Genomic DNA, 21,495 nt, shown 5'->3' with positions numbered 1-21,495 from the left:
TTTCATTTCTTTTCCTCTCCTTTTCTCTTCTTTCCTTTGCTTCCCTTTCCCTTCCTTTTCTCTCCTTTCCTTTCTTTCCCTCTCCTTTCCTCTCCTTTCCCTCTGCTTTCCTCTCCTTCCCTTTGCTTCCCTTTCCCTTCCTTTCCTCGCCTTTCCGTTCTTTTCCTCTCCATTCCTCTCCTTCCCTTAGTGTTCCTGTCCTACCATCTCCTTCCCTTTGCTTCCCTCTCTTACCATCTCCTTCCCTTTGCTTCCCTCTCCTACCATCTCTTGTGCTGATTGTACATTTGTTTTCTTCCTCTGCAGGGTTACACAGATGAGCCGGTGTCCAAGGTTTTATGCTATGTGGAGGACGGTTCGGTGGTGCAGCTGGACAGGTGGAACCTTCTAGTAGAGAAAGGTGCAGCGCAGCAAGAGGAGGGCACACAGAAGGTCAGAAGTCCGCTTGGCGGTTAGGGTGTACAGTATGTGTGTTTGTAGTTGGATTAATCACATTGTGGGGATAGAGAAAAAGCTGGACCCTGTGAGGTTAACCTTTTTAATTGAGGGTAAAGACTTTGTTTGAACAAGGCTCAAGTTGAAGCCACTATGTGCAGAACCTTACCATAGCATCTTTCAAGAGACAGGGGGGCATTGCACAGTGCATTACTGTCTATCACAGTGTATTTCCTGCAGCTCATCAAACCAGCACGTTGTTTCTTTTTGTACAATTCATCCCTGTAATCAGGGCTTTAAATTGACACCCGCCAACCCGCCAACCCGCCAAAAGCGGGTAAACATTAACTTTGGCAGGTAACATTGTAAAGTTACTAGCCAATTTGGCTGGTGATAAATGAACACTGCGTCTGTTTGAATCTGCAGGGTGCAGAAACGATGCAACAAGTCAGTGTTGCCAGATTGGTCTGTTTTCCGCCAAGAAATTTGGGCGGTTTTGTGTGCGTTTGGCTTGGAAACGTAATCTTTATCTGGCAACCCTGCTTGTAGTACTAATCCTACATTTCCCATGAACACTATGTCGTGATGTGTCATACAACCGTTGGATATGTGCCTAGCGTGGGTGTTATCGGTTACGAGCTAAGCTGAAACAAAGAAGACAAACAGAACGGTTCGAAACAAACCAGAGGAGCTGAAATAAAAAGTTAGTTAGAAAAAAAAAAGAAAACGTGACTAGTGGAAAATCTGGTTGTAACAAATAAAAGCAGTGAACCTGCTAACTTAAGTGACAAATACAATGCATATTATGTAGCTGCCTCACAGTAAAGGTCTCAGTGTGATTCGCCTATGCAAACCTTTTACTATGAAACAAGAGCAACAGGAAGTTGTCACTTTGCCGTAACCTAGCACAACAGATGCAGTCACATATCATTTTTTAAAGTGAAAATCCTTGTAATTTCCATAAAGATTGACAGGTCTATCGCCATCAACAGGTTGGTGAACTCTGAGAGTCAATACAATGTCGTCACAAGTGGCACAAATTTGTTTGTCTGGTAGAGACATGGTCATACTAATGACACATGTACGTTTGTTTGTGTGGAAAGTACGTTTTCATTAAGCAACTGTAGGAAGGCATTCGGAAATGTCAACAGATGAGCGCATCAGCGCACACAGGGCAACAAGCCCACGTTAACACAGCCGCACACCTACATAATAAGCTTTTTTAAATTTAAAATGTTCAATACCTTATCGCGCTGATGTGACCGAGTCCAACCCGAACCCGAACATCATTTTTAAATATCTGTCCGAACCCGGCCCGTCCCGACGGGCTCGGTTCAGGTATCCATCCTCTAGTAGAGGTTAAAATCCATATAGAAAATGTGTTTTGTGAAAGTAATGTGTACAGAACATTTTAATGTACTGTACTGTATACATAAATAGCTTAATTAGAGTTGGAATATGAGCTGTCTATGCAAAGAAATTGTTCAGTATTTATTTATGCAAACATACTCACTTGAATATATTTTCCTGTGTCCTCAGCTGCCTCTGAATGTGTTTAACAACTACTTCAGCCTGGGCTTCGATGCTCACGTCACCCTGGAGTTCCATGAGTCCAGAGGTTGGTGAAATCTATTGTAATGTCTTTTGTTTTTACATTTCATCCTGTATTAACTATTTATATTCCATCAAGTCCTCCTCTTCCCCATTAATGCATCGTATGCATCGTGAAGGATGAGCAGAATGAAATAAATCATTTAAAAGGACACATTCAGGGCATGCACACATGCACAAATGCGTCCGATTTTCTCAGTCTTACTCTACGTCTCTGTTGTTTTGCATGTTTAATGTATTCTGATTGTGTCTTTCCAGAGGCCAACCCAGAAAAGTTTAACAGTCGCTTCCGCAACAAGATGTTCTATGCAGGAGTGAGTGACTTATTGCACATGCACATTCACGCTCAGAAACTCCGAAGAAGATTTTTTTGATTAGCAATGTTCATTAAGAATTAATTATTTGTCCAGCTTCTTCTGATTCAAATCTAAAGCTTTAAACAGATAATCTTAATTTTAACTATTTGAAACCTGCAGATATTCTGTATAGGATGAGAGATGTGAAGAATAAATGATGGGTGGGAGTTGGAGAGGAAGCATGCAGAGGAGTTATCTCTTTTTAATGAGGGAAATGTAATGAACTGTAATTCTGTTTGATTGGGCCATTTTCTCTGTGTGTGTGTCTGTGTCTGTGTCTGTGTGTGTGTGTGTGTGTGTGTGTGTGTGTGTGTGTGTGTGTGTTTGCAGGCAGCGTTCTCAGATTTCCTCCAGAGAAGCTCGAGGGATTTGTCCAAGCACGTCAGAGTGGTGGTGAGTGTTGACACGCTCGCTCTCGGTCTGTATCGTTTTCCATGTCGACATGTCTGGGCAGCAGGTCGGCCGGGTGATTAAAAAAGCCGTCCAACTCCTCTTTTAACATCCGCTGTGCTAAAGTGCCCTTCAGCAAGACATTGAATCCTTACCAGGGCCACTGACCTCTGTACTAGGATTAGAGCAGCAGCTTACAATCATTTTCATTGTCGATTCTACTGACTGTTTTCTTGATTAATCATCTCCAACATGTCAGAAAATAGTGAAAAATGCCCAAACAACAATTTCCCAAATCCAAGTTTAACATATTTTTGTTTTATAAATTTTGTTTTGTTCAATTAATAGTCCAAAACCCAAAGATGTTTAGTTTACCATAATGTTGAAGGATAAGTCTGGCAGTATTCTATATTTTTGTTGTATACTTTTTTCTTTTTTTTTTATACTCAGTATTTTCCTAATACACCTGGTCACTGTAGTTTAATCAAACAAACAGGAGAAAATTGTGGATCTGTTGGGGACTATTTTCAGCGGCGGACTAATCCACATTTGGTGCTCTAGTGAGTATTTTTGGCAGCAGGACGGTGTCTGTGGGATTGAGTCAGAATAAACTACAGTGTGTGTGTTCATGTTAATGTAGGGACATGTTACCCAGAGCAACAGTGTGGCTCATTGATGTGTTTTTAATAGTTTATGGGTAACAATGGAGCTCTGTGGAACAGAGGTCCATTGATAAATCAGGCTTTGGATACACACACACAATAGAAGAATCAATTCATTGTTGGTTTTAGTCTTTTGCACTGTTCACTTTTGCACTACCACCATTGCACACACTCTACCATAGCACCGTATCATGGTCATTGCATCACATGGTCAGTCCATACCAGACCTTTGTAATCACTTCACAAATTGTTAACTCTTTAAATTTCTGTGAGTGATTTTTATGTATGTGAGATATATGTGTGTATGTGTGTTTGTTGTGTTATGGTTGTCTAAGCTACTGGATGCCTAAAATTTCCCTCGGGATAAATAAAGTATCTATCTATCTATCTATCTATCTATCTATCTATCTATCTATTTTTCTTTCTTTCTTCATGGGGTTTGTTGACAATAAGAAAAATCTAGAATATCATCAGATTTATCGCAGACATTTCAGTAAAGATTTTATTTCGCTGAACATAAAATAAGATGCTTTGCTGGCATCCTTGCTGAAAAATTCTGTAATTCTCCACATTCCTTGTTGCTGCAACAACTCCTCGAGGGCGTCCTTGAGTAGGCAGAGAGTCTGACGCGCCACCTTTGACCTGCATCTATCACTTTCTTCTCCTTCACATCACAACAAGTTTAAGACCGAGAGCGAGAGCATTCAAACTGAGAAGGAAAACTGAGAACTAAGAGTAAAGGTTGATAAAAAAAACCAAATGAAGGATCTGAGAGTGAAAATCTGTTGTTTTGTACAGTCAAAAGAACTTAATACACGAGTGCATGTACCCCATTTTATAAACCACTGGTCAAAGGCACAACTTATAATTTTCACTTTCTTTGTCTTTGTGTCTAAATTTCTGTCTCTGTCTTTCTCAGTGTGATGGTACCGATCTAACTGCCAAGATCCAGGAGCTGAAATTTCAGTGCATTGTGTTTCTAAACATTCCCAGGTAGGTCAAACAGAGTCCATGATACTGTGTAGAGTTTGGTTGCACTGTTGCCTCTTTTACTTGAAGTGGGTTTTTTTTATTAGTAAAGAGTGCTACTGAAGTTAAAAAAAAAAAAGCAAGAAACTTAAGAAATAAATCTGATAATCATAATTGGTAAAAGGACAATTATACACAATAAAAATCAATTTCATATATCTAATTTTACTAGATATTCAAAATAATAATGTGACATTGTGTCCTCCATACTTCTTTATTTCCATTAGGGTTGGACTGATATACCGTACGGTGTCCTGGCTGCTAAACTGAACACCAGACTGTCAGCGTCATCTAACTTTCTAACATATTTCATTGGGATCATTTTATGCCCAAATATTCAAACCTAATTATAATTTCTCAGTGTTTCACACTTGAGTGAGTGGGTTAGTAGCTCCTTAATGCCGGAGAGCAGGAGGTCTCTATCAGGGTCTGTTCTCTTCTGACACCACTGAGTTAAATCCTCCCAAACCACCCTGGAGTTTTAATATGTCTCAAGTCAAACATCAAAGTAATGAAAATAGACCTGTAACAATGATCACATAATTGTCTAATCGCAATATAATAAAATAATCGCTGTTTCTTTGTTTAGAAACGTTAGATAGGGGGAATGTCTGTTGATGGTCTTGTCAAGTTCATTTAAGAAAAATATACAATATTTTATAATAATAAAGAGACGTGATTTACTTCATAGGGTGTGTACTTGTGTTATTATATTATCTGGGTCACATGACACTGATATAACCAAAAGATGTAGCCTATCCTGGGATTCATTCAAGACTTTATTTGTTTGAAAAAGTAAATTTGACTGAAAGAGACAATTATATTGTTAATCGCAATTATTTCTGATACAATTAATTGTACAGCAAAATTTGGAATTGGTACAGCTTTTTTTATGAAAACAAATTCACTACCTATGGTCAGGGGAAACTTGTATCGTCAAAAAGGAAGAGGATTCTGACTGGAAAGCATCTGATCTGATGGCTTCATATGTGAAAAATAAAAGCTTGGTTAAGTGTCAGTCAGTAGCAGCACATCATGGAGTGGTGACACCTGAGGTCCCAGGACATTTAAGTTGTTTTAATGAAATAAGAGGTTGCATATTTGAATTTGTTTGTTTGCGTATGTCCTTTGTGTGCGTAGGTACTGTGCTGGCACCATGCCGTGGGGGAACACAGGCGACCACCGGGACTTTGAACCGCAGCGCCATGACGACGGCTGCATCGAGGTTATTGGCTTCACCATGGCCTCATTGGTGAGAGAAACAGGGGATTAGACAAGCAAAATAAATACTGAATAAAGCAGAGGTGACATGGAAAAAGAGACGGCGTGGTATGTTTTTATGTACGTAAACGTCGGCCCTCCTGTTATTGTAACACTTTGGCCTAAGTCTCCATCTTGTCCACCAGGCGGCGCTACAGGTCGGCGGTCATGGAGAGAGATTGCACCAGTGCAGAGAAGTCGTCCTTACTACCTTCAAGACTGTACCTGTTCAGGTGAGTACACTTGCCAAGTTATTATATACAAATTACAGCAATAGAGAGTAAAACAAGATGAGATGGAACTACTTTTTTTTGCAGCAGAAGAATAACCCCTTTTTTCCACCGGGACCTCTCTCTCTCTCTCTCTCTCTCTCTCTTATACAAGAACATGAGCAAAACCTGGGACTTAAACTGTTTTGCTCTTATGATTTAGAGGCTTTTGACTGCTTTCAAAATCACATTTCACACAACACATGACAGGGAAATAAAAATGGAAAGTACACACGCATGCACAAGATAAACAAAACAGGGACCCACTCGTAAAAACAGCCGTATAGCGCTCTAAACTCTCCCGGGATATTTTAATATAATCAATCAATAAAACATAAAATGGACTTTGTCTTCGATCCAAATCACATAACAAAGACATTTCTCTTTAGGGAGACCCTTAAACCTCTCTTCTTTCTTTTTTTTACCGTATAGCTAGTTGTAATGTAACTAACTGTGCGCACAAAGATCTTTGACGTTTGGTTAAATTCTGCTTCACACTGAAGTAAAATTATTTCCTGATCATGTTTTTACTCTTTCTTTCTCTGGAAAAACATGTTTTATTACCCCCAAACTAAGGTGCACAGAAAGTACTGTATTGTATCATATAAGTATTGTATTAGCACTGATACTGAAATTGACCAAATGTTGAATTTTGTGTGTCTTTGTGTGTGCACGTAGGTGGACGGTGAGCCGTGTCGACTGGCTCCCTCCACTCTCCGAATCTCCCTTCGAAATCAGGCCAACATGGTCCAGAAGAGCAAGAGACGCACCTCTGTGCCCTTGCTCAACGAGTGAGTCTCTCTCTCACACACACACACACACACACACACACACACACACACATACATACATACATACATGGTGATGTCATCTATTTACAGACAGTGGATGCAGACGAGTCACACATTTTAACAATTTATTAAAGTCCACTTGAAGGAAATAATTTACAGGGACATACATATTATAGATGCAGTTACATGCATATACAAAATCATGGGCCATTGGCATACATCAGGTCTTCATAATATTAGGCATATCCCTGGGTATAAGTAACAGGGTCTCCGCCATAGATGGCGGTTGCCTATGGTAGCAGACAGAGCACAGTACTTTGCTAGCCGTTTAGCCCTCTCTTTGGGCATCCCAAGTATCCCAAGCCCTCTTACGACCAGCCTGTGCGTGTGTGTGTATCCTAAGCTGCCAAATATGAAAACAAATAGTCGGCACCTATAGCCTAGCTCTGAGATGGTATTTAGGAGTGGTTGGTTTTTAATGACCTTGGTCAAAAAAGCTCCCTCCATGCTAGAATCAAAGGTGCACGCAACCTCCAAAACAAACACCTCACTGGACTCCAGATTAATCACAACATCTGGTGCGCGCACACACACACACACACACACAGAGGAACAAGTCATGCAGCGTTGTAAAAGCCCGAGTTGCACGGAGTGAGTCATACAATCTGTTTAGTGGGAGCTGACATTCACTCCTCTCCTTTCAGCTCGCCAAACCACAATCAGAGGAGGGATATGTATGTTCGATTTAATCAAAACAAAAGCACTGGGGAGATATCCAATCACACATTGACATGGTATACTGTGTGGTTTGTCAGCTTAGAAGAAGAATAAAAGGAGACGTTTATTGATTATTATCAGAGGTGAAGAAACAGGGCTGTATTGTGGTCGCCTGCAGTGGTGGAAGAAGTACTCAGATCCTTTACTTAAGTAAAAGTAGAACTGCCACATTCTAAATATACTCTATTATAAGTAAAGTTCATGAATTTAAAAGTAGTATCAGCAAAATTAACTTAAAGTATCAAAAGTACTCATTATGCTTTTTTAGAAGTGTTATATTATTATAGAGTAATATTTATAGTTACTTTTTATATAAAAATACATATGATATAATGCAGTACTGCTACTAATCTGCCCTCTCAAATAAATGTAGTGCAGTAAAAAGTACAGTATTTCCCTCTGAGATGTAGTGGAGTCAAAGTGTAAAGTAGCATAACATGAAACCATTACAAAGTATGTCAAGTACAAGTATGTACAAGAAAAAGTACAAATATGTCAAAATTGTACTTGAGTAAATGTACTTTCCACCGCTGGTCGCTTGCAGTATAAAAACAATGGGCCTCATTCACCAATATCTTCCTACGTTTTTTCTTAAATTTGTTCTTAAGAAAGCCCCCAAGAAAAGTCTACGTCTGATTCATGACGTGTTCTTAAACAGCAGAATTGTTCCCAGGTGTGTTCTTAGCATGATGAATCCCAATGTCTTCATAAATTGAAAGCCTGTGCCCGTTGGTCCTATTTAGCATAGGTAAACACCTCATTAATTCCCATAAAAGGGCATGAGTGTGTGCACACTTAGAGAAATGTCGAAAAGAAAGAAAAAGTTTAGTAATTCTGAAGTGGAGGTACTGCTGCAGGAAGTTAGCGAAAAGCGAGACATATTTAGTAGCGTCAGCAGTGGATACTAAGCAGCAAATAAAATCGATGCATGGAATGCAATTACTCATGCAGTGAACGCTGTATCCGGAGAAGGGCGCAGAACTGATGAAGTATATAGGCCTAGCACTATTCATACACAATGGCAATTCAAAGTGCTTTACAAATGAGTGGGTAAGTGTAGTGTGAAACAAACATATCATTTTGTGTAAAATAATGAAAATACAGTAATGTGGCCGGGTTGGCTCAGTGGTAGAGCAGGCGCACATATACAGAGAGGTTTATGCCTCGATGCAGAGGTCTAGGGTTCGAATCCGACCTGTGACGATTTCCTGCATGTCTTCCCCCTTTCTCACCTAGCTGTCCTGTCAAAAATTAAAGGTGGAAAAGACCAAAAAAATAATCTTAAAAAAAAATTGTTACAAAATGATAACGGAGCAAAATATTACATTTTAAATTAGATCGGAGGAAAACGGTACAACTACTTGTTTTGCGCAAACATGTCAGCTCTCAATTGTGCGTAAGAGTGCTCTTGAGTGTGCGTAGATTCTGTTCTTACCTAAGAACAAATCCCAAATGAGAAAACATTGGTGAATGCCAGAATCTTCGCGAAAACTGCGTAAGTGGGGTTTAAGAACAAATTTGTTCTTTAAGAAGGTTTGGTGAATGAGGCCCATTGCTTATATCTGGCTACTAACACTCCTCCATTCCCTGTAGCACTAATACGTCTCTATGTATATCTCTTTGTTTATATCTGTGGGTCTATTTTCTTGTAAAAGTCGAGCAGCTACAGTAAATGTGTGCACATGAGAGAAAGAAAGTACACAGTTAATATTAATAACTAGCTGGAGCTGCAGTAACTAGTGTCTTTGCTTGATGTACTGCTATGCTACTGTACTATGTGCTATCAATGTTTGTCTACTTACCTCTGGGCTTTTCTCCGGGCTTTTCTCCGTCTGTCCCTCCTCTTCTTTTTGCCAATGCCAACACACGTCTGAAATCTTTGATTATTTATTATTTCCATTTGTTTATCTTCTCTTCTCTCCTCCCTTTGTTTCCTTCCTCTCCCCTTGTTTATTTCATTTTTTCTCCTCTACTTCTGTCTTATCTCCTCATTCCCTTCTTTCCTTGAGTCTCCTTCTCCTGCCCTGTCTCCTCTTTTCTCATTTTCTCTCCTCTCCTTGTCTCCTCTCATATCTTCTCGCGTTTCCTTGTCTCTCTCCTCCCTTTTTTCCTTTCCCCTCTTTCACCTCTCGTTTCTTCTCTCCTTGTTATCTTTTCACTCTTTTCTTTGTCTCCTCTTCTAACTTTCCCTCATCCTTCTCATCTCTTCCATTATCCCTTCCCCTCCTTTCCTTTGCTTCTCCTCTTCCTCCCCTCCCTCTTCTCTTCTCTCTCTCATTTCTTCTCCTCTTTCTTTCTTCCTCTCCGCCATACGTTTCTCCTCTCTTCTGTGTGTGTGTGTGTGTGTGTGTGTGTGTGTGTGTGTGTGGCCATAGTATTCAGAAGGTGTGTGCAGCTGATCTGCGCCGCCTCTCTGCTCCCCCCGACTCCTTCTCTGTGTAAGTACCTGAGCCCTTTGTCACTGTATGTAACTGTGTGTTTATGAATGAGTGAGTAAGTGAATGAATGAGTCGCTGCTGCTGCTGCTGTTGTTGTCATCGTTTGTCTATTTGGGCTCAACCAGTACTTCATTAATGATACTGAAACCAGTTACTTTTTCCAACCACTGATACGATGCTGTTTGGTTGATTACATGAACACTTGAAACCATCTTTTCCAATTATTGAATTTCTTATTTTGTACTCACATTGTTTTTCAAGCGAGTACTCACATTTAGCATCATTTTATTGACTGTATCTGCCATGACATTTGCTTATCCTCGGCCTTATCTAGCACATTTTACACATATTTATACACATGTATTATCATTTGTTTTATCTTGAATGTCTATCATTTACATTTCCTTTTTTATTTTATTTTTTTGTAAAGATCTTTTGATGGGCATTCCTGCCTTTAATGATTGGACAGCTCAGACATGAAAGGGGGGAGAGAGAGAGGGGGGAAGACATGCAGGAAAACAGTCACAGGTCAGACTCGAACCCTGGACCTTCTGCATCGAGGAGTAAACCTCTATATATGTGCACCTGCTCTACCAACTGAGCTATCCGGCCATTTGTTTTCTTTTTTTCCTTCTTTTAGGAAAACCTTCACTACTTGAATTACTTGTGTATGTGACAAATACACCCTTGAGTCCTTATATTTGAGGGATGCAGTAATTCTTTAATTAATCAATTAGGTGATCAAGTATTTAGTTTGATTAATCATTTAGTCTATAAAATGTCAAAATAATGACAGAAAGTTTAAAAAAAAGATTGCCCATCACATGTTCCCAGAGCCCAAGGTGACTTTTTTTTTTTTTTTTTTTTAATTGATTGTTTTGTCCGACCAACAGTCGAAAACCCAAAAGATATTTAATTAACAACGATATAAAACAGAGAAGCAGCAAATCCTCACAACAGAGAAGATGGAACCAGTGATTGTTTGGCATTTTTGCTTGAAAAATGACTTCAGCAATCAATCGATTATCAAAATGGTTGCAGGTTCAATTTACTAATTGATTCATTGTTTTAGCTCTTTTCCCCTTACAATATACATTTGCATTTGTCCAATTGTTTTTGTCTTGATGACATATTTCACTTCATTTATTTTAATATTTATTTCACAACTTTTCTTTTTCGTCATTTCTCATTTTCCCCTTTATGCAAACTTTTAGTCAAATGTAGAACATCGAAAATGCCCAAACTAACATTTGTATTCTGTAAATTTTGCAATTACATAAACACTCCTAACTAACTTCAAATGTGATAAATACTGACTCACAGTAAATACTATTTGCAGCATCAGTCTCAACAAACTTGTGTCAGTGTTGGTTTTAAAAAAAATGTATTGGTCGAACCCAAGTTGAGTTGTATTGTGTTGAATGTGAGTTTTTGTTACATGTGGGTAGAGAGAGAGAGAGAGAGAGAGAGAGAGAGAGAGAGAGAGAGAGAGAGTGAGAGTGAGAGAGAGAGAGAGTGAGAGAGAGAGAGAGAGAGAGAGAGAGAGAGAGAGTGTATGGCAACATACTGAAGCCTCTCTTCTAAATGTGCTTCTGCCTCTTGATGTTTTTCCCACTGTAGTCCATTTACCTTTAACCTCACCCTGAGCTTATTACGCCTGCACCACTCCTTGGCTCTCACTTGATGTCCACGCTCTCCCCTAGAAAAGCTGTTTTCATAATTTTGTGACAGAGAAGAACAAAAGTGGCGTTAATGTACTTTAATTTGACACCCTTTTTTGTTCCTTTGCAGGTAAGATTTTGAGCTTTTGAGGCTGGGTAGATGGGTCATTTTGCCAACAGCTGCTGTGTGACCAACAGTGTTTTCTCATTGTAGTTTTGTTTATCACCTGCCATGTTTCTGACATCAATATTCAACCTCCATCCTCGCTGAAGGCAAACATTGACTTAGAAATGTGTTAGCCCGCCTCAAGCTCAAACACAGAATCAGGGTCGTGTCGCAGAAGGATAGCAGAGCCTTGTATATTATTATTATTTTTTTGCAACGCTTCAGTTATACTTTACACCTTTTAAAAATTGAGCTCAGTTAGAAATACATCAGAACACGACAGATGAGGAATTAAATATTATGTTGCAAAAGCTGCAAAATTTAGTTTGTTATGCATGTGTCTGTGTGTGTCTGTGCGTATATGTATGCATATGTGTGTATCCTTATTATTGTATGTTTGGACATGTCTGAATTGTTTGTGTGTGTGTGTGTGTGTGTGTTGTGTGTTTTTTCTAGTCCTCACGCAGTTCCAGATCGTTTACGTCTTCGAGTGAATCGGATCAGCCTCCAGGAGTACGACAGGCTGCAGTACGACAAAGAACGACTACGAGACATCTGTAAGGAGTGTGTGTGTGTGTGTGTGTGTGTGTGTGTGTGGGGGGGGGGTGCGTGCGTGCGTGCGTGCGTGCGTGCGTGTGTGTTCTCTCTGAAATAAAAAAGCTTTTATGTGGCTATAATCAATGTTTTTATACAAACAGTGGATTGCATGACTAGTCACAATTATTAACATGATTCTGTTGATTTAATTTTAGACTTACATTCATCAGGTGGACACAAACACGACTCCAAATGAATCATACAGCTGCTCTGTAACTGCAGGACGTGTAAATAAGAAGAAACTGTTGCCATATCAACTTTACAAGATGATAAAATGTCAATGAACGCAGCCCATAAAAATGCAGTTTAACCTACTTTTTCAATGCATTATGTTCTAAAGTGTGTGTTTGTGCATTGCAGCCATCCCAGTAGGCATTGTGGTGGTGAGGGGGGACTGTGACCTGGAGACATGCAGACTCTACATTGACAGATTACAAGAGGCAAGTTTTCCCCTTTGTCTTCATCATTAATGCTCATCATTGCTTTAATTTTCTTCTTTTTTTCCTCTCTCCACTCTGCTGTTTCTTCCTCGCCATCATTATTTCATGATGCTTGCAGCGTTATTTATAGATGGATAAGCAAACCAACACCACTGGGAATGCAGGGCTGCTCTTTAGCTGTGTGTCTCTCGTGGGAAACTAACCGAGCTCACATCTGTGGAAGTTTTGGATGTAATTGCTTTGGCTGTTTGTTAACCTTGAAACCTGTCTGCTGTGCTTGCTAGGACTTACACCAGGCGCCATCTACTGGCCACAGAGTGCACTATCAGGTATATCACTTTTGGGTGTCTTTCTGCAGGGAAAGCTGGGTTATTATCCGTTTTGACGGCTTTATAAGGTTTTTGCTACATATTTAAAATCCCACAAATTTTTAGAATACCTAAAATCTGTGTCATGATTTCAAGGATTTTGGACAATTATATGTTAGTTATTTATGTGTTAAGTGTGTTATGTTAAATATGTTAGTATTTTTAGCGGTGTTCCATAAAGAATGAAAATTTAAACTCTGGAGGACACCACACCCTTTTTCAAAATCAGGAATTAAGCTACAAATTTAAGCTAAATACAATAAATGAAATGTAGGTTTACAGACTGACACCCATGTTGAGTCCTCTTCTACCACACTGGAAGAAAAAAAAACATTTCTGGACATATATAACAGTAGTAATATAATAATTGTCATAGCTGTGGTGAGTCTAACACCAATCTAAACTACACTTTACTCCGCCTCATTGTCCTGATTGTCTCTGTTGTGTTATTGATTGTTTAACTGCTCAATATTAAGCACTTAAAAACACATTTTTTTTCTCTCTGAATTGCTCTCTTTTCCCATGTAAACGCTTCTCCACTGAGTTTATTGTTCATAAAAGTGATGATGAAGATCATAAGTGTCTGATGTCTGTCCTCAGGATGAGAGCAGAGGCGTCCCCCGGACCAGTTCAACCAGTAGACTCTCTCCTAACTGGAGCTTCTTGGATTGTAAGTAAATAAGACACTGACATTTTGAGAAACTTTTACTTTTTTAAACAACTAAATGTATAAAAAAAAAAAAAAAACCTTAAGGAGACTGATTCATACCGTGCGTTCATGGACAATGGAAAAACATTTTTCCCAGTGAAAATGTCAACATTTACGTCACTTCCTGTGGGAATCAGAGGTGGGAAACTCGGGCTAGATTTTGCCAACAGAGTTTCCCAGTTGGTGACGTTTGATGTAGGTGACTTTGGTTCACTGAAAATATTTCAATGACAATGAACTGTTTATTGTGGACAAACGCCTCTGCCAAGAAACACAGACATAACAGGTTTCAAAATATTCATAAATAGGCCCATGTATAAAACAACAACACCTTATCCGTGTCCTTTCCCGTCCGTTGTCCTGCAGATAACACAAACAAACAGCTGTCCATGTGCTGTTTGTATGCTCGCATAAGAAAACAGCAGCAAATCTTTTGTTATTGTGGCCTCCATGTTTTCACACACCTGATGCTCTAGGCTACGCCCAACAGTTGGTGGCAGTCATGCAACAAGTTGTTATGCCAAACGCCAATATAACAGAAGAAGAACACGCATCCCGACCATGTGAACGCTGGCAGTCGTAAAAACAACGTAATCACGGGGGCGGTCCCTGATATTCCCAGGTGGCATGAACGCACCAATTTTTATCGTTGCTGTCACTGATGACTCATGCAGTGAACACATTAATTTCCTTTCAGGTTCCCATCTAATTTTTTTTTTTTTTTTACTGTTCCTACAAATTAACTTTCTTTGTTGCTATATTTTTGTATTATTTATTATTTATTATTATTTGTAACTATATTAAGAAAAGAGCTTTACAAATAAAGTTATTATCATAATTGTGACATTCCAGTAGTTTCATTGATTTTGGTTATCGAAATCAAAAGCAGGATTGCCGATTCCCACAGTATTTTCTTCTCTCTTCACCCCCGCCTACTTGCGCACGTCCATAAAGACACAGCATAACGTTAGCTTACCAGCTGGTAGCATGCAGCTAAAGACACAGGGTAACGTCAGCTTACCGGTAGCCTGCAGGTGCCCTTCCCCAGACTCCATTGGCACTGCCCGAGTCGGAGATAACGTAGAAACAAAAGAACTGGAAAATCCTCCCGCTTCCCTGAAGTCACCGTGTGGCAACATTTTGCCTTTCCTGTGACTTATGGAAACAAACAACGAACGATAAACGTGTGGTTCATCCATCTACGGGACTTCATGATGCATTCGGGTGCCCCTTGTTAAACTCATGAAACTCGTGAACTCTGAGAAACTGAAACTGTTTATGTAAAGTACCCTTCTGCCATCCAGTGGTTTTTATTGTGGCATTGCCGTCGCTGCTGGAAAATTCTTTTTTTAAATTGAATCGAATTGTGACCTCAAAATGAAAAGTCAAATCGAATTGTGGATTTGGAGAATCGTGACTCCCCTATAAGCAACAGTAAAAGTGATGTGAAATACATTGCTTAGCATATTTTATAAGTGTTTCCCATTGACATGTATGTCTCTGCTCTGCAGCCACATCAGCTGACCGCTTCTATCGCATCGACAAGGCTCAGGTAAACACTAGCTCATTTGTTTTGGTAACAGTTCAAAAATCAATGAATTGGTGTATTATGTTTGATTTTGCCAAATGTTTACTGGCTTTACCGACTCGTATAGAATCACATGCCTCTGTTCTGTATGCATGTGTGTCTGTAGGAGCACCTTCACTTTGTGACAGAGATCTGTCAGGACGAGGTGTTTATCTTGGATCACGAGGGACCAGTGGGGAGCCAGGGATCATCCACGGGGATGCCTGATCTGGTGGTGGAGCCTACGGCTGGGTACGTGAACAGATATAGAAGACACACTTTTTTTTTAAAAACTTTATCTAACGAGGTAAGTCCCATTTAGGGGAGACCTGACCAGGACGGCAGCATGAAGAATATGTATGGATACTTGTACTCACTACACATGTGCAGTGATTCATGATTATATAAATCAAGTGATACACATGTGCTGTCACATACATTTTTACTAAATGATCTGTATGAACGACATGCATTTAGTTTTTTACACCTTGGGATAATACTAAAACGATCAACAAGTCAACCAAGAGAAAATGAATTGACGACAACAGTTTTGATAATCAATCTATCATTTTCAGCTTGATTTTCAGCTTTTCTCAGTTTTTATATAAATGTAAATTGTCTATCTTTTGAAGACAAGACATTTTAAGTTATTGTTTTAGATTCTGGAAAGTTGTGATGGACATATCTGGGCGTTTTATAAACATAACAACTAATAGATTATAAATATATAAAAGATACGCTATCATGGCAGATATAATCATTAAGGAGATGTAAAATGTAAATACAGACATGAAAAAGAATATTTGAGGTCTCAATTAATCGTTTTGCCTATAAAAAGTCAGAAAATAGCGTAAAGGGCCTGTTATAATGTCCCACCCAGCCTGAAAGTCTTTGAACGTCTCATTTTGTTTGACCAACAGCCCAAAAGGCAAATTTAGTTAGTTTACTATCACACATGACAAAGCAAACACTCAAATCCTCACATTTGAGAAGCTGGAACCAGCAAATATTCTTCATTTTTGGGTATAAAATGAATAAAATGATCCATATTTTATATAGAGTGAACAATTAATCAAAAGAAAGAAAAATAATCACTACTTCCTGCACCGAAAAGAAGTTTGCTACATACACCAATCGCATTTTCATTTCTTCTGTTTCTTTCTATTTTCAGTGTTTCCTTGACATCTGAGGAACAAGGTGGGATACACACACACACACACACACACATACACACACACACACATATCCCTTTTGTATCCGTGGTTTAGAGTGTAAAATATCTTTCAGAATGATGATATTTCACTATTTCCCTGTTAATAAGTGTCATTTTTTTACAGAAAGATGCTAGATGGCTTTATTTTTTAGCTTCATATCAACCATTTCTGTGTATGTTTGTCTATAAGAAATGTGCACGTCAAAGGATATCTGTCAAAGGCAACTGTTTCAGCTTGAGGAAGTGTGTTACTCCCCTAGCTAAATCTAATTTTAACATCCCTTGAGGGCTTTGCAGATGTTTTTAAAAACAGGTGACAGTCTCTTTAATCACCCTGTTCAGGCTTGTGATGATTATAACAATAACGTTCTCTCGAGAACTGTTCTGGGAAAGTTGGAGGATATTTACTGTGGCCTGGTTGTCTGTCTGGTCTCGTGTCAGTAGTAAGTCATCGTAATTCCTGGGACTCTCCACAGTTTAATAGACCTGCTGTTCCTCATCCTCACATGACCCAACATGTTTATGTTTGTCCACTTTCAGGTTTGGCTCCACTTTAAACCGCCACACTGAAAATATACAGCTCGGTCCACACTCACAAATTGATCTGATGACTCTTGACAATATCCTTTTGTATTTTCTTGTTCTGCTTATGTATAAATAATTTCATACATTTCATATTCAGTCAGAAAAATGGCTTTGTCATGTTTGTTTCATTATTTATTTATTTTATTCATTATTTGGTTAAATTTGTCTACAGTTCAGTTCCAGAAAGCAGTAAAAAGGTTACAGATACAGAAATTTTGCATAAAAATACAAAAGTGACTCAGTATCTTTGGAAACTTTGGAAACTGCTGAGTCACTGGTGCTGTGGCTTTGCACGTGATTACACTATCAAACATTTAGTTTACTTTGTTCCTCTAACTTCCTTACTCTAGCTAATATAATCTTTGTCTATACATGTTTCTAACACACATACACTACAGGTACACTTAAGGCAAAGCTGAGGCAGGTATTTGAGTTATTTTGAGGTCATTTTTGACAGTAAGTATTTTTAGCTGTGCTATTGAGAGGCATTTGATGGCTCCAGACCATGAAAATATTCTGCTACAAGGAAATTAGCTTGACCTTCCCCTGACTGATCACAACACAGACAAGCAGACGGTGGATTTGTAGGAAAGTGAAACTGAAAGTTCAAAAGAGTCCCTTTTTCTTTTTTTTGTGATTAGCATCGCTTCCTTCTTCTTAAACAATGCTTCACTTTGAATATGTGTATTATATGGCACACGCACAAACGCAGTTAACATCCGAAGCAAAGATTTGGTTGCATAAAAAAAATCCCTGACTTTATTCATAAATAGTCATCATCGTTTCAACACAGAGGCAGATACATTTAGAAAATGAGGAAGATCTTTACAGACAAACAAGTGTATATATGGGAACTTAGAAAAGTCTGCAGTAATCCCCAGACTTGTTGTTGTTCGATCTCACAGGATGATTTCTTTGTGTGTTTACAGCCCTGCTGAAAGCTGCCAGTACAGGAGATCTCTCTATGGTAAAGTGCAATCACACACAGACTGTCGAGGAATGTGCAATTCTAACCAGTTGTAGCTGTTTGTATCTGCTGCACAGACCTGGGTAGTTTAATCAATTGATGATTCAGCATAAAAGCACTTCATTAAATCTCCATAAAGGTTTTTATATTTGAGGGTTGCTATAGATCAATTTGTTTTGGCACTTTACTTGAAGGTATCTACGTAAGAGTGACATGACACTGTCATGAACGTGTCATAAACATAAACAAGTCATAAACGTTTATGACATAACGCTTCTTTTAGTAAGTGTCATTCGGTTTATGTCATGACAAGTTATGGTTAGGGTTAAGGCCTTTTTATGGTTGTGCGTCGAATCGACGGCATACCCCCACAGACCCCCGCAGACCCCTCTGTGTCTATGCCGGACCCTACGCCGTAGCCTGACGTGCACCTCTCGAAAAATGTAACTACACGTCGCAGTGACGCACGTCACTCAGCCGTGGCTTGGTAGCGTTGCATTTCCCCTGACTCATTTCCTGGTTCTCCTTCTGAGCCTCTGCAGGACCATAAAAAGGCCTTAGGGTTAGGGTTCATGTGTCATGACTGTGTCATGACAGTGTCATGTGTTCATGACAGTGTCATGTCAGTCTTATGTAGATACCTTCAAGTAAAGTGTTACCGATCAATCTTACAAGTTAAAAGTGTTTTCTACAAACGCACATAAATGATTACAAGCTTTTCCCAAAGCAACTCTTAAGAGCCAATGCATTCTGTAGTGCTGAAGAGAAAGATGAATATACTTTTAAGTTACATGGTGTATTAAAAGTCTGTAAACCATGCTATATATAATAAAAAAAATACATAAATCACAAGTATTGTAAACAACACAAAGACATGTTTTATAACATGTTTCCATTAACACACCCCAAAGCTACAAATGAGGACTAAGCATTTTCTTTACTTTTTAAAAACCCTAATTTGCATCATTTTTTCTGTTTGTGTCGATGTCTCCAGCTGTCGGAGTGTATGCGTCGAGGCGTCAGCTTGTTGATTAGAGACTCTGCGGGTTGTTCAGCGTTACATATAGCTGCCCAGGATGGACACACAGACCTGGTCAGCTTCATACTGCAACAGGGTGAGACTGTGCATGATGTGTGCATATGGGTAAATGTGTGTGAGATTATGTTAAAGGTGCTGTACGTAGCATTTTCCTTCCCATTGGTAGACAACCTATGATCTACCTCCTGGGCCACAGTGCCCCTTTTAAGTTGTTTTAAGTTTAACGTTGTTATAGGAGTGCATCCTAAATTGGTGTAGTCCTCATTTGAAATGAGTAAATGTATATTTTGTTAAATAATTAATCATGTCTTCTACCAAGCTGCTCATGTTTCTCTTGTTTCCGCCTCTTCAGGCTCTAAGGTGCTTCTGGATTTGACTGACAGAGAGAAGTATGTTGACTTCTTTTAATTCAGTTTTTACTAAATGTAGTCTATATATCCGCGACAGTCCACTTCTGGGATTTCTCCGGTGCCGCTGGAAATTCCGCCGAATTTCCCCCTTTTTGGCCGGATGTCCGTTACCTTCCGCTTTCTTTGTGTTGGCATTTTAAACTCCAGTGGATTTATGAGGACTGTTGTTAACTGCTCCTCAGATCTCTGCAGGGTAAATCCAGACAGCTAGCTAGACTGTCTGTCCAATCTGAGTTTTCTGTTACACGACTAAAACAACTTTTGAACATACACATGTTCCACCAAAACAAGTTCTTTCCTGAGGCTATTTTGCAGAGGCACCGGGGCTTAGCGCGACGCAAGACGATTGTGATTGGTTTAAAGAAATGCCAATAAACCAGAGCACGTTTTTCTCCCATCCCGGAATGCTTAGTGGACTAGCCAGACCTTCCTCTGCAGCGCTGTGGAGGAAGGTGTATATATATATATATTATCATAATATTGTGAAAAAACCTTTATCTGCTGTGTGTTATTTTTTTTTATCCAATTTGCTTGTTTTACGTCAGTGTGATCAGTGTGCCAGTAATCTTTACCTGTAGATTGCAACCACGCTTTTCAAGGCAAGGAAATGTTGTGACATTTTACACATTCTCTCAGCTTACTACACCAGATTATCCTGCCTGCTGCTGTCAGACTCTACGATTAGCACTGCTCTCAGTAGACCACATGGACAAAATACACACACCAGGACTGATAAAATATAAGACATACAATAAAACATGTGACTTTGCAGTTACTGTAAATACATTTTGCTGCAACAGTGTGAATTTCCCCATTGTGGGATTAATAAAGGATTTTGAATCTTGAATCTGATGTGTGTGTGTGTGTGTGTGTGTGTGTGTGTGTGTGTGTGTGTGTGTGTGTGTGTGTGTGTGTGTGTGTGTGTGTGTGTGTATATATAGAGGTGAAACTGCCTTGCACAAAGCAGCCTCAGAGAAGCAGCATGCTGTATGTCGATTGCTGGTGGAGGCCGGGGCGTCCCTCGAAAAGACCAACTTCCAGGTAAATACACACTCATACATTACACTACAACCATACACACACACTGTAGAGACACACACACTGTAGACACACATACATTTCTTGTAAATACAGCTGAGTCATATCAAGAGGACGAGCATGACTTGTACGTGTTCCACAGAAAAATATGTTTACTGCCAGGGCGTGTCTCTCTGTCTCCTGTGCAGGGGATGTTCCCACTTATCTGATCTGTAGGCAGGACTTTTTCAGCTTTCAGCTTTTTTTTTTTAGCTTTTAGTCTTTGATTGTTTGTTTGTTCTGGGTTCACTAGCTGTCAAAATCCCTCATTTCACTCTGCTGAAACACTGGAAGAAATAGGAAAGCAGTAACTCCAGTGTGGACAAAAAAAAAAATATAACGAAACAAACATATTGTCTTTCTTTTGTATAGTAGCTATTAAAAGCAGAGCAGAGGTAATTTGGTTAAAATAAAATACATAAGAAAGCTTTTTTTGCACACCTCTTTGTCGGGCAGGTGCGTAGGATATGATCAAGAGTAGCAGATCAAAAGCTTAGAGAAGAGTCCCGCACACTGACCATTACGCAAGCAATAATTTATTTAGAAAAATAACGTTTCGGTCTCAGATTACACAGGTAAATTCCAAATTTACCTGATGAAGGTCTGAGACTGAAACGTTGTATTTTTCTAAATAAATTATTGCTTGCGTAATGGTCAGTGTGTGGGACTCTTCTCTAA

The 21,495-nt window shown here is 39.3% G+C and overlaps 1 protein-coding gene across 10 annotated transcripts in view; it reads left to right on the top strand.

Moving 5' to 3' along the window:
- Window positions 1–21,495, top strand: part of dgki (diacylglycerol kinase, iota) — a 99,125-nt gene that overhangs the window by 63,113 nt on the left and 14,517 nt on the right. For 5 of the 10 annotated variants that reach the window (XM_035996255.1, XM_031313412.2, XM_035996256.1 and 2 more), the window contains exons 14-33: window positions 307–432; window positions 1,975–2,053; window positions 2,305–2,360; window positions 2,733–2,795; window positions 4,374–4,447; window positions 5,624–5,735; window positions 5,890–5,976; window positions 6,691–6,803; window positions 9,956–10,018; window positions 12,302–12,402; window positions 12,803–12,882; window positions 13,167–13,211; window positions 13,851–13,920; window positions 15,471–15,511; window positions 15,654–15,778; window positions 16,698–16,723; window positions 18,254–18,291; window positions 19,286–19,406; window positions 19,683–19,719; window positions 20,682–20,781. In XM_035996255.1, the coding sequence (XP_035852148.1) occupies window positions 307–432; window positions 1,975–2,053; window positions 2,305–2,360; window positions 2,733–2,795; window positions 4,374–4,447; window positions 5,624–5,735; window positions 5,890–5,976; window positions 6,691–6,803; window positions 9,956–10,018; window positions 12,302–12,402; window positions 12,803–12,882; window positions 13,167–13,211; window positions 13,851–13,920; window positions 15,471–15,511; window positions 15,654–15,778; window positions 16,698–16,723; window positions 18,254–18,291; window positions 19,286–19,406; window positions 19,683–19,719; window positions 20,682–20,781 (1,557 nt within the window). Of the gene's footprint in view, window positions 1–306; window positions 433–1,974; window positions 2,054–2,304; window positions 2,361–2,732; window positions 2,796–4,373; window positions 4,448–5,623; window positions 5,736–5,889; window positions 5,977–6,690; window positions 6,804–9,955; window positions 10,019–12,301; window positions 12,403–12,802; window positions 12,883–13,166; window positions 13,212–13,850; window positions 13,921–15,470; window positions 15,512–15,653; window positions 15,779–16,697; window positions 16,724–17,279; window positions 18,213–18,253; window positions 18,292–19,285; window positions 19,407–19,682; window positions 19,720–20,681; window positions 20,782–21,495 lie in introns of those variants that run through there. The other 5 variants (XM_031313418.2, XM_031313417.2, XM_031313415.2 and 2 more) reach the window with 4 other exon arrangements.

This window comes from Sander lucioperca, chromosome 20, assembly GCF_008315115.2.
Source record: "Sander lucioperca isolate FBNREF2018 chromosome 20, SLUC_FBN_1.2, whole genome shotgun sequence".
NCBI classification, from domain to species: Eukaryota; Metazoa; Chordata; class Actinopteri; order Perciformes; family Percidae; genus Sander; species Sander lucioperca.
This window is presented reverse-complemented; position numbering and strand designations above follow the sequence as displayed.